Source organism: Geotrypetes seraphini, chromosome 7, assembly GCF_902459505.1.
Source record: "Geotrypetes seraphini chromosome 7, aGeoSer1.1, whole genome shotgun sequence".
In the NCBI taxonomy this organism is placed as follows: Eukaryota; Metazoa; Chordata; class Amphibia; order Gymnophiona; family Dermophiidae; genus Geotrypetes; species Geotrypetes seraphini.
Window position 1 is genome coordinate 88,192,135 of NC_047090.1, and position 13,174 is coordinate 88,205,308.

General features: G+C 48.4%; 1 protein-coding gene across 7 annotated transcripts in view; it reads left to right on the forward strand.

Moving 5' to 3' along the window:
• Positions 1–13,174, forward strand: part of SNX6 (sorting nexin 6) — a 203,171-nt gene that overhangs the window by 21,886 nt on the left and 168,111 nt on the right. For all 7 annotated transcript variants that reach the window (XM_033952085.1, XM_033952086.1, XM_033952089.1 and 4 more), the window contains one exon: positions 11,773–11,883. In XM_033952085.1, coding sequence (XP_033807976.1) covers positions 11,773–11,883 — 111 coding nt within the window. The remainder of the gene's footprint in view (positions 1–11,772; positions 11,884–13,174) is intronic.

Consider the following 13,174-nt stretch of genomic DNA (forward strand, 5'->3'; position numbering starts at 1 on the left):
TAGACCGTACTAAGCCCCACAAATCAACTCCACAACTCTTTCTGTCCTTTGATCCGAATAAATTGGGACGCCCCGTTTCTAAACGTACTTTGTCCAATTGGCTTGCAGCGTGCATTTCATTCTGTTATGCTCAGTCCGGACTGACACTGGAAGGTTCTGTCACAGCCCATAGAGTTCGAGCTATGGCAGCTTCTGTAGCTTTCCTCCGTTCAACTCCTATTGAGGAAATCTGCAAGGCTGCTACTTGGTCCTCAGTTCATACTTTTACATCTCGTTATTGTCTGGATGCTTTTTCCAGACGGGATGGACACTTCAGCCAATCTCTTTTGCAACATTTGTTTTCCTAATGGCCAACCTTCCCTCCATCCCTCTTTTTGTTAGCTTGGAGGTCACCAATCAGTCAAGAATATGCTGCCTGCTTGTCCTGGGATAAAGCACAGTTACTTACCATAACAGGTGTTATCCAGGGACAGCAGGCAGATATTCTTGCGTCCCTCCCACCTCCCCGGGTTGGCTTCTTAGCTGGCTTATCCTAACTGGGGACCGCGCGCCTCCGTCGGGCGGGAAGGCACTCGCGCGTGCGCGGTGCGGCCTGCTAGAACTTTCCAAGTTCTTAGAGTGCAATCACTCTAAAATTGTCCGTACCGGGGCTCCGTCGGTGCCGTCACCCATCAGTCAAGAATATCTGCCTGCTGTCCCTGGATAACACCTGTTACGGTAAGTAACTGTGCTTTATGTTGCTTAAACTAAACCCCTGCAAATATGTGTCAGTATAGATCTGGAACTCATTATTTCCTGAACCTGCCAACTAATTCTAATATATCAAGAATAGCTCTATTTGTCAATCCTTATTCTGGGATAGAATTGAGTGCTAAGCCAATGTTCTGTAGTGGCCAAATTATGCACCAAAGCCATTCTAGAATACTAGCTTAAGTTGGCAGAGACTTGCTTAAATGTAGGTGTGACTACTTATTCCAGTTCAATAGGTGAGACATTCTAGGCAACTGGGTAGTATCCCCATGGCTGGATGCCATCTGCAGAAGGAATCCACTCTGGATTTTTTTTCTCTGTTCCTCCTGTGTGCTTCACTGGACTCCTTAGTTCCATCTTCAGTTTTTCCCTTCTGCACGCATGCCTGCAGGAGTGTATTTATTCTGCTCTCCAGAATGATTTTATTCTGTGTGTTTTGTCCTTTTTGGGGGGGGTTTATGGTGCTTGGAGCGATTTATTCAGCTCTGCCTGCATTCAGATCACACAGACTTTGGTCTGCAGCTGACAGGCCAATCCCTGGTGGTACCTATCAGCCAGCTTGCATTTACTTCATAGGAGCTCGGGGCTGTTCCCCTCTTTCTTCTTCTGCTGAACGAAGGTTTGAATGCAGGCTGTTTGGCATCTGTTGGAGACTTAGCAGTGTCTTCTAATCTCCACCCATCCCTAAGCACGTCCATCTGTCTGCAGGGGTGGCGTTACAGTCAAACATAGGGTCTGACTGGCAGCCCGAAGATCAGCATTTTAGAGGCATTCGCAGCATGAGGCAGCGATTTTCGTATTCCAGCTACTGAAAGAGAGCTGAGGCAGGCTGCAACACATTTTTAGCACAGGTCACAGTGAGTAGAGACTGTAACAGCCTTCGAGGTGAATCGGGGGAGGTGTGATATTTAAGATTTTGAGGGTTTCCCTTGTGTTTCTCCTGAAAAATCCTAAAATCACCATTTTTGTACTTTTGTTTAATGTAAAAAATATTGTATTTTTGGTGTGATTTTGTTAACGGTGGCCATTTTGGATTTTTAGCATTTTTTTTTTTTTTTCAAAAGTTCCTTTCTTCTCCAAAACTTCAATTTTTCCCTCAAAACCTGTTGGGATGGAGTCCTTAGGCTCTCCTGATGTGAATTCTTGCCAGGATTGTGCAAATTTAGCTCCTCAAGAGCATCCTTGTGCTATGTGGCGTGCCCAGGAGAGGTGGCAGTGTCCAGCTTAGCCTCTCATGTTAAAGCAGGTGACCAAATACTCGGCTAGCCCAGTGGGGTGGCCTTTTTTATTTTCGGGGCTTTGCAATGCTGCTAATTTCATGTGCCTGACTGCAGACCCTCTGCAGCTTTAAACACAAAGTTAAGTCATCGAAGGGTGACTACATCCCGAGAGCCAGAGGCTTTCTCTGAATGTATGAAACTTTTGTGAAATGAGTTTCAAAGCCGTCATTCTTTCCCTGCGCAGTCCTGCTCCGCTTCGGATGTGTCTATTAGTGGCGTAGCTTCTATGGACATGTCCTCATCTCAGTCAGCCGCTGTTCTTGCACTGCCTGATCCTGATCTGGGGCATCCTGATGATGATGATCAGTTTGCTGATCCCTTATTTACAGGTGCATCACTTCCTGGGACAGGAGATCAGGAACTGTGTCCTGGATCTGTGGATCTTTCTGTGGTTTTGGAACCTGGGATGATCCCACGGTTCTGCGTTTAAGTCTGCAGCTTTGTTGGATCTTATTGCAGAGTTTTTGCAAGAGTTGAATTTAGTCATTCAGCTGGCTCCATTCACTTCTTACTGGCTTTGTGGTGTACACTCGCAGTCTTCCACTTTTCCCTGGTACCCTGATATGAGCATTCTAATTTCAGAACAATTTGATTTTTTGGAAGGTGCTCTTAAGATAGTGAAAGCTATGTCTCGCTTGTATCCTCTGGCACAGGAGTGCCAACAGCTTCTGGGTCAGCCTAGGGTGGATTCTTTGGTTGCGCACTTGACTAAGCACACCTCCACCCTGTGAAGGTGGCATGATGCTTACCAAAGATATGCAGGACCGCCGTGTGGATGTGGTCCTCTGGAGACTTTGATGCAGCTACTTTAGGCATAAAAGCTGCTTCAGTGGCACCCTTTGTCTTACGTGCCTGAATTTCTCAACTGCGCAAGCTGGAGAGTGAGGCTGTGGATCTTCCTCCTCAACTTTGTTTTGCTGGGTCAGATTATGTTGCTGACACATTGTAAGACCTTATGTGGGTTTTGGCTAAGGTGTCGGCGTACTCCATTTCTACCCACAGGATGCTCTGGATCAGGCAATGGGCTGGTGATTCCTCTTCCAAGGCTACTTTGGCTAGACTTTCCTTTAAGGGGCAGTTGTTTATTTATTTATTCATTCATTCATTCACTTGTTTAGCCTGTCCTCCCAAAAGAGCCCAGAACGGGTTACTGGAGTACACACAACAAAGTCGGAATGAATATGGACAAGACATATTTAAGAAGCGAGTGGTACAAATATTGAGTTAAGATAAATAGAGAACATCAGAGATACAGTAGGTAATTTTACATGCTATAGTAGAACTAAACAGCTGAGATGCATTAGTTGAATACACATGCTATAGTGGGTATAAACATCCAACTGTTTGGTGAGGGCCTGGATGACCTCATGAATTCTGTGGTGGACCGTTGCCCTAAGACCCTGCCTGACAGCAGATCCAGGACCTCTAGAGGTTCTGGTCGCTCTAATTTTTGTGGCTCCTGGTGATCCCGCCCATATGTAAGTGCCATGTCGCAGAGATTTTCCCAGGTTCCTGGCCCAGGTATTCCGACTACAGGCAGTCCCAGCCTTTCACCTCCTGTCCTGCACCCTCTACCAAAAAGGTGCAATGATGCCAGGCCAAGGGGCAGACTCTCGGCGTTCCTGTCCACTTGGGTTCACATTTCATCTGACCAGTGGGACGTTATTCAGTCAGGCTACAAGCTGAAATTTGCCCTACCTCTGACGGACTGGTTTGTGGATTGTCCCATGGGGTGGCTGGACAAGGAATTTAAGGTTCAGGCCACTGAATATTGCTGAATATTCAAGCTATAGAGCTAGTGCCACCCAACCTCTTGGGCTCAGGCAGATACTCTATATCAGGGATGTCCACACTTTTTGGGCTTGCGAGCTATTTTTAAAATGACCAAATCAAAATGATCTACCAACCAAAAAATAAAAAAACCCCACAAAGCACACTACGTAGAGAAAATATTAATTATCATTTATATTCTGGGTTTTTTTCAAAGAGGTCAAGGCAGATGACTCTATGCATTGTCACCTCAGTAACAACCATACAAAAATAGAAAAATATATCCCCCTCCCTTTTTACTAAACCGCGATAGCAGTTTTTAGCGCAGGGAGCTGCACTGAATGCCCCATGCTGCTCTCGATACTCATAGGCTCCCTGCGCTAAAAGCCGCTATTGCGGTTTAGTAAAAGGGAGCCATAGTGCAAAATATAGACAGCAGATATAAATTCTCAAAATAGACACATTTTGATCACTAAATTGAAAATAAAATCATTTTTCCTACCTTTTTGTCTGGTGATTTCATGAGTCTTTGGTTTCACTTTCTTCTTCTGACTGTGCATCCAATATTTCTTCCCTTCTTTCAGCCTGTATGCTTCCTCTCCTCCAGACCTCATTTCCTCCCCCAACTTTTTCTTCCTCTCCCTGCCTCCCTTTCTTTTTTTCTTCCTCTCCCTGCCTCCCTTTCTTTTTTTCTCTCTTCATACCCCCTTTCTTTCTTTCTGTTTCCCTTCTTTCCTTCTGTCTCCCTGCCTGCTCCCTTTTTTTCTTTCTCCCCGCCCTCCCCCAAGCCACTGCCGCCGCCATTGGGGAACAGGCCCCCAAGCCACCACTGCCCCAACGCCTGCAGAAGCGTTAGGCTGACCAGCATTCCTCTCCCTGACATCAATTCTGCCGTCGGAGAGAAAGTTCCGGGACAGACAGGCAGCAATTGGCTGGCCCAGAATTTCCTCTCCGACGGCAGAATTGACGTCGGGGAGAGGAAGGCTAATCGGCCTGGTAGATTGTGAAGGCAATGTGAGTCTATCATGGAGCCTGGGATGGGCTCCGCGATCGACTCACTTTGCCTTCGCGATCTACCGGTCGATCGCAATCAACGTATTGGGCACCCCTACTTTATATACTTTATCTTGCCAAAAAAAGGCTCCGAAGATTGGAGGCCTATTCTGGATCTTCAAAATGTGAATGCGGCTCTCATGGTTCCACGCTTTCGCATGGAGACAGTGTGATCAGTCATTGCAGCGGTGGCCTCGGAAGAATTCCTTGCCTCTCTGGATCTCGCAGACGCCTACTTGCACATTCCAGTATTTACAGCCCATCGCAAATCCATGCGGTTTCATGTCCTGGAACAGCATTACCAGCTCTTGGCTCTGCCCTTGGACTGGCAATGGCTCCCTGTACCTTCACCAAGGTGATGGTCATAGCAGCTTACCTGTGAAAAATGGGTCTCCAAGTACACTCTTACTTGGACAACTGGTTGATCAGGGCTCCCTTGTTGGCTGAGGGTCGGTGCATGGTGGATCAGGTGATCCAGGCATCAGAGGACAAGGGCTGGATCGTGAACTACAGAAAAAGCAATCTGATGCCTTCGCAGTCGCTGGAATATCTGGGAGTTCTCTTAGACATGGCCCACAGCCATGTCGATCTCCCAGAAGTGTGCAGACTGAAACTGTGTTCCCAGATTTCTTCTCTTCTGGAGCTGCCGGCTCCTTTGGCATGGGACTGTCTTCAAGTCCTGGGGTCCATGGCAGCCACAATAGATGTAATGCCGTGGTTAAGCACGCACGTGTATCCTCTCCAGCATGCCTTACTCTCTTGCTGGGCTCCGCACAGGAATGCTTTATAGACCTGTCTTCCCTGGACTCTGGAGGCTTGGGCCCGCATGGCTTGGTGGGTTCTCCTACAATCACTCTGCAGGGATATTCCGCTGCGGATTGCCTCCTGGATTGTGGTGATGACAGATACCAGCCTTCAGGGCTGGGGAGCCCACTGCAATCTTTGTTCCATCCAAGGTTGTTTGACACCCTCTCAGAGGAAATGGTCAATCAACCGGTTGGAACTGAGAACCATTCGGCTTGCTCTGATGCGATTGCAGAAGACTCTGGAGGACCAAGTGGTTAGGGTCGTCTCCGACAATGCAGTGGCAGTAGCCCATGTCAGTCGCCAGGGAGGGACCAAGATCACCTCTCTGGCTCAGGAAGCCCGCATACTTTTTCTATGGGTGGAAAGTCACTTCCAGGCGCTATCAGCAGACAGACTCTGGATCTGGGTGAGTGGATCCTGTCTGCGGTGGTGTTCTGAACCATTGTGCGGCGTTGGGGACAGCCTCACTTCCAGGGCAAAGAACAAGAAAGCAGATCATTTCTTCAGTCGATCGCCGGAGGAGAGGACAAGAGCAGGCGAGGAGAGGAGAAGGGCAGGCAAAGAGAGGAGAAAGAGACCCAGCAGGGCAGCGCGAGGGGAAAGCCGACAGGGAAGCAGAGAGCCAGGGGCAGGCGAGAGGAAGCTCCGCCCACCCCCACCGCGTCAGCGGCTTCAGCCCAGACTCCCCCTTAAGAGGGGGCAAGCCGCAGCAAGGGGCTCACTGCTCGATCGCCGGAGGAGAGGACAAGAGCAGGAGAGGAGAAGGGCAGGCAAAGAGAGGAGAAAGAGACCCAGCAGGGCAGCGCGAGAGGAAAGCTGACAGGGAAGCAGAGAGCCAGGGGCAGGCGAGAGGAAGCTCCGCACCTCCCCACCGCGTTAGCGGCTTCAGCCCAGACTCCCCCTTAAGAGGGGGCGAGCCGCGACAAGGGGCTCACTGCTCGATCGCCGGAGGAGAGGAGAAGGGCAGGCAAAGAGAGGAGAAAGAGACCCAGTAGGGCAGCATGAGGGGAAAGCCGACAGGGAAGCAGAGAGCCAGGGGCAGGCGAGAGGAAGCTCTGCCCACTCCCACCGCGTCAGCGGCTTCAGCCCAGACTCCCCCTTAAAAGGGGGTGAGCCAACAGCGTGCATCCAGAGCGCCTTTGCAAAGGAGCCTTGAGAAGGAGCCAGGAGCCCAGGCAGCCCAGCAGCGATATCTAACTTCTTTAAAATAAACCACAGGTACTTCTTCTCTACTCATTTCTCTCTTCTCTCTCTATTCTTTCAGCTAACTGCGTGCCGGGCACAACCCATTCACACCGTGGGACATAGGAACGAGAAAGGAGTAATGGAGGCTGTAGGAACCCAGCTAAGCTACCTAGTATACTGCACCGAGTGTCATATGTATGACTACCTCCCCTCCGGGAGGCAGGCATACATATGCGGTCGATGCCAGGAACTGGATAGCCTGAAGAAGGAGATCGGGAGACTGCAGGTTAGAGTCCAGGAGCTGGAGGGACTCTGCACCAGAGGAGCAGTGCTGGGCAACTGAAGACACCACCAGAGAGAGCCACATCACGGAACAAGTTAGAGAGCTTGAGAAGTTCATTGAGGAGGCCTGCAGGATGGTGGAGGCACAGGACCACCAGCACATCAGGAGAGAACCAACATTTGGACGACAGAATCCACCAGACACCATGGGAGTAGGACCGTGCGGAGGATCTGGACAGGCAGATGAGGTGGAGACCCATCAGAGCCCGGAGGAAGGACCAGCGGACTGCGCCCCTGACACAGACCTGAGACCAGAGAGACAGTTGAGGAAGGGGAGATCTGCTATCGTAGTGGGAGACTCAATCCTGAGAGAAGTGGACAGTCACATAGCCGGAGGAAGAGAGGACCAACTAGTGACATGTCTCCCGGGGGCAAGAACGAAGGATGTCATCGACAGAATTGAGAGGATCCTGGAGGGAGCCGAGATGGAGGAGACAGCAGTAATAATCCACATTGGAACCAACGACGTCAGCAGGAGGAACTACAACAGGACTACACTCACTGACCAGTTCAGGATCCTTAGGCTCTCCTGATGTGAATTCTTGCCAGGATTGTGCAAATTTAGCTCCTCAAGAGCATCCTTGTGCTGTGTGGACTGAAACTGAGGACAAGGAAGATAGCCTTCTCAGAGATCCTGCCAGTACCGAGAGCAGACGCAAGGAGGCAGAGCGAACTACAAGCAATAAACAGTCGGCTGAGGAGATGGTGCGAAGAGGAGGGTTTCCACTTTGTTCGGAACTGGACAACTTTCTTGGGGAAGAACAAGCTCTACAGGAGAGACGGACTGCACCTGAGCACGGCTGGGACGAGGATGCTGGCACGCAACGTCCAGAGCATCATAGACTTGGCTTTAAACTGAGGAGAAGGGGAAAGCCGATAGTCGATCTGACCTCGACACATCGGACAAAAGTCTCAAATAAGGATACTGAGCAAGGACATTGTAAAAGAGGGCTCGGGACTGAGTGGGAATTTTTGGAAAAAGGACCTAAGGACGCAATGCAGGGGCCCAGGGCACAAATGAAACGGGCAAGCAGGATTAACAGAGAACAACGGGCGCCAGAGGGGCAACCAAAAATGGGGAAGCAGGCTGAGGACGAAAAAGACACACCGCAGGAGGAGGATGACCGAGACGAGGCTCAGGGACTAGCAACCCATGAGGGGGTCACCAGGAGGGCCAAACCACGAGAAAAACCAGCAGGGAAGGCAAACAACCGGGACTTACATTGCCTATACACCAATGCCAGGAGCCTAAGGGCCAAAATGGGAGAGCTGGAAGTCATAGCTAGCAAGAAGGACCTAGACATAATTGGAGTCACAGAAACGTGGTGGACTGATGACAATAAATGGGATGTGGCCATACCAGGGTACAAACTCTACAGGAGGGACAGGACACACAAAAAGGGTGGAGGAATAGCGCTATATATAAAAAAGACTCCATACCCTCAACCAGAATGGAAACAACAGTAAGGGCGGATGGCTTGGAATCACTATGGGTTAAGCTACCGGGAGGAACTGGAGCAGACATAAAATTGGGACTGTACTATCGCCCACCTGGACAATCGGAAGAAATCGACTAGGACCTGGAGGCTGAACTGAGACAGGTATGCAAAAGCGGAAGGGTATCACGACCAGGACGAAGGAAGTCATCCTGTCACTGTATCGTGCAATGGTGCGCCCACATCTGGAATACTGTGTCCAGTACTGGTCGCCGTACCTCAAGAAGGACATGGCAGTAAGCTGGGGCTGTTCTCCCTGGAGAAGCGGAGACTTGGAGGAGACATGATAGAAACCTTCAAGATCCTGAAGGGCATAGAAAAAGTAGACAGGGACATATTTTTCAAATTATGGGGAACCACAAGTACAAGGGAGCACTCGGAGAAATTGAAAGGGGACAGGTTTAGAACAAACGCTAGGAAGTTCTTTTTCACCCAGAGGGTGGTGGATACATGGAACGCGCTTCCGAAGGCTGTGATAGGCAGGAGCACGTTACAGGGCTTCAAAGAAGGTTTGGATAGGTTCCTAGAGGACAAAGGGATTGAGGGGTAGATAGGAGTAGAGGTAGGTTATAGGGATAGGAGTAAGAGGTAAGTTATAGAAATAGTCAGGGACCACTGCTCAGGCAATAGACCTGATGGGCCGCTGCAGGAGCAGACCACTGGGTGAGATGGACCTCTGGTCTGCCTCAGCAGAGACAACTTCTTATGTTCTTAAGCCATAGTCTCAGGAACTTCTCCTGTATGCCTTTCCTTCATGGCTCATGATAGACCAAGTTGTTTGGCGGATTGTGGTCCATCAGGGCCACGTCATTCTGGTGGCTCCAGATTGGCCTCATAGACTATGGTACTCAGATCTGATGCGTCTTTGCAAGGGTTGCGGCCTTCGGCTGAGCGCCCACCCAGACCTGCTTATGCAGGGTCCGGTCTGCGTGGAGGACCTGAGTCACTTTGCTCTTACAGCATGGCTCTTGAGCATGTAGCCTTAGAACACAGATTATTCTGCTGTGGTTATTGACACTCTTCTCAAGTCTAAGAAAGTGTCCACATTTTCTGCTTATGTTAAAGTGTGGAAGGCTTTCCAACATTGGTGCGCTCAGGATCCGATGGCCCTTATTCGACTCTGATCTCAGCGATTCTTCCCTTTCTGCAAGTTGGACTTGATAAGGACCTCTCTGTAGCATCTCTTTGGGTCCAGGTAGCTGGGCTGTCTTAGAGCTCGGGATCGTAGTTCTCTTTGGTGTCTCATCCTGATGTCGCTAGATTTCTGAAGGGGGCTCTTCGCATTAGACTACCGGTCAAACAGCTGTTCCCTTCCTGGGACCTTAATCTGGTGCTGTCTAGCCTCACCAAGGCTTCCTTTGAGTTCCTTTGGGATGCTACCCTCTTGGACTTGACGCTCAAGACCGTGTTTCAGGTTGCTATTACCTCCAGCATTTATTTATTTATTTAGTCATTTATTTAGCCCGTCCTCCCTAAGGAGCCCAGAACAGGTTACAAGAGTACATTCATAGTATGGTTAGGACAAACTTTAGTTAGAAATACAGCATTTACAGTATAGACAAAGGTTTGGAACTCCAGGCTGTTTGTTATAGGGAACCGCATCTCAGAGATTGGGATTTCCCTGCATGCAGTTCCATTCTTCCTGCTGAAGGTGGTTTCAGCTTTTCATGTTAATCAGGAAGTGCATTTGCCTGCTTTTCAGATTACAGGTTCCAGAACACAAGATTGCCTTTTGAAGAAGCCAGATGTGCGCAGAGTGCTTCTTCGCTACCTGGAGGTCACTAACAAATTTTGTCTCTCTGACCATCTGTTTGTGCTGACTCATTCTGTTAAGTGGGGTGCTTCTGCTTCCAAGGCCACGATTTCCAGGTGGATCCATAGGGCCTTTTCATCAGCCTATATTCTTTCTGGGAAACAGTCTCCTGTTTCTATCAAGGCGCATTCTACCAGAAGTGTGTCTTCATGGGCCATGAGAGATCTGCAGGATGGTAACGTGGTCTTCTCTACACACGTATGCCAAGTTTTACAGAGTTAATATGGCGGCGAGACAGGACTCTGCCTTTGGGTCCTCAGTCTTACAGGCTGGCGCAGCAAGCTTGGCCTAGCTCTTGGAGACTGCTTTTGTATGTCCCATCCGTCTAGAATATCTCACCTATTGCACTGGAAAAGGAGATTATGTACTTAACTATCTACTTTCCAGTAGATAGATGAGACATTCTAGATTCCTGCCCTGTCCTTCCTCTGCCTGCCTACTGTCTCCGTCTGTTTATGCTTCTCCAAGTTACTTGGATGCCTGTCAACCCTTGGGGGCTGGGAAGATTTTTGTATATACAAGTGTTACTTTTCTGCGAGAGTAGTTTCTGAGCTCCTTTGAGGCCTTTGTTGTCTGTATGCTGTTGATGTTCTTATGTAACTTTTTGAGTAGAATGGTTGTTGCTGAACTTGATTGCCATAGGTGTCTCTACTTCATATTTATGTAGTGGCTCTTGGTGCTTGGGTACTAACTGTAGGTGGAGCTAAACAGCTTAGTGAAGTACACAGGAGGCACAGAGAAGAAATCTGGAGTGGATTCCTTCTGTAGATGGCAATTGTCATGGGGAAACTACCCATCTGTCTAGAATGTCTCACCTATCTACTGGAAAAGAGCTTACCAGGGTAAGTACATAATTTATCTTTCTTGCTCTATGGCAGGCATAACTGCTCATGCTTAAATGTGACAGTTGTGCATGTAACTGCTAGTAACCTGCAATGTGTGTGCTAAAGTAGTTGGCCTGACCTGCCCATGTATGTGCCTCTATTGCAATTGTGCATACTAATGTGCAAATTAGTTCTAGTTAATGCCAGCTTTTGACTATATATGGTACTTAAGTGCCAATTTAGGGCCATCAAACCATTAAGTCGCATACATAAGTGAGGTAGTCTATAAAGTATGTGTGTATCGTTTATAGAAATAGGTATGCATTTAAATTTATGTTCTGCATACGGCTTTGACAGGATTTAATCTGGATAAAACATTTATAGACAAGGTGCGGTATCTCTAAACTTCAGTACTTTCTCACTTTTTATTTCATTTTATTTTTATTTTGCAGAGTTCATTACCGAATTTCAAACAAAATGAATTTTCAGTTGTTAGACAGCATGAGGAATTCATTTGGCTCCATGATTCCTTTGTGGAAAATGAAGACTATGCTGGCTACATTGTAAGTCTCAACATCCTGTTTGCTTATGTTGTTTTTTGTAGCACAAGTGTGGTAGATAGCATTCTCTGAGGACAAACAGGACATTATCTTCTCGTATCTGGGTGACATTCGATGGAGCCTGGCACGGGTGCTGTCCTGCATTCTTTTTCTAGAAAACACTGACATGCATGTGTGAGGACCTTCCTATCAGCCTAATTCAGGCAGGACTAGCCATTGTGCTCTCTGTCCCGCAGAAAGAAGATGGTTTGTGCTATGCTAACCTCCAAGCAGAGTTTTTATTTATTTAATTTTCTATACCTTTCTCCCAAGTGAGCTCAGAATGGTTTACATGAATTTATTCAGGCACTCAAGCATTTTTCCCAGTCTATCCTGGTGGGCTCACAATCTTATCTAATATACCTGGGGCAATAGGGGGATTAAGTGACTTGCCCATGGTCACAAGGAGCAGCATGGGTTTGAACCCACAATCTCAGGGTGATGAGGCTATAGCTTTAACCACTGCACCACACTCTTCCCTTTTTAGTAGCTGTCCCTACCTTTTTCAGATTCTGCTATGAGAAAAGTGGGACCATGCTTCTTCCTTTCCTTTTAGTTTATCTCCTTATTTCTGTTTGTGATTTTCAGCCTTTATCAGTTTCCTTTATTTCTCCATAGCTGCTGACCAGACAGTTTTGTGTGTGTGTGGGGTGGGTGGGGGGGGGTGTGTGGGCAGAATCAGAGACTTCATTGAGCAATTTGATATCACTGTGGCTATTTTTCCCTTAGCGTCGCAGAAAACTCCCAGTGGTTTAAAATTTTTCCATTTGTGGCATGGTCACTTCTATGATTGACCCTCACAACTGGTGCTTGCAGTACTTGGGACCTGACTATTCAATTTCTAACTGTAAGCTCTATTCTCAAATGCAGAGAAGAGCCCAGTTGAGGCCTTGCGCAAGAGACTCCTTGGTGCATCTATGTCCGTTCCATTGACATTGGCACTAGAGATGTCGATCTCTATGGCTCCCAGAGTTGCTGCTGCCCTGAGTAAATCTCTGCCTGCCTTCATGCTAGATGTCATTAGCACCCCTATGGGCTTAGCATCCTTTAATCTGGCACTGAGACCACAGAGAGACTCAATGTTGGCTTCATCCAGCTCTGATGCTGGGCATCAAATGGAGGCGAAAAGTACTGGAGTTGGGCCTCCTCAGAACATGGTGCCAATAGTGCTGGGGCACTAGCATTGCCAGTCCTCATGAAGTGTTGGTGCCAAGAGGACTCCTCCTCCTCCATGGACTCGGTGCCTCTGCGACAG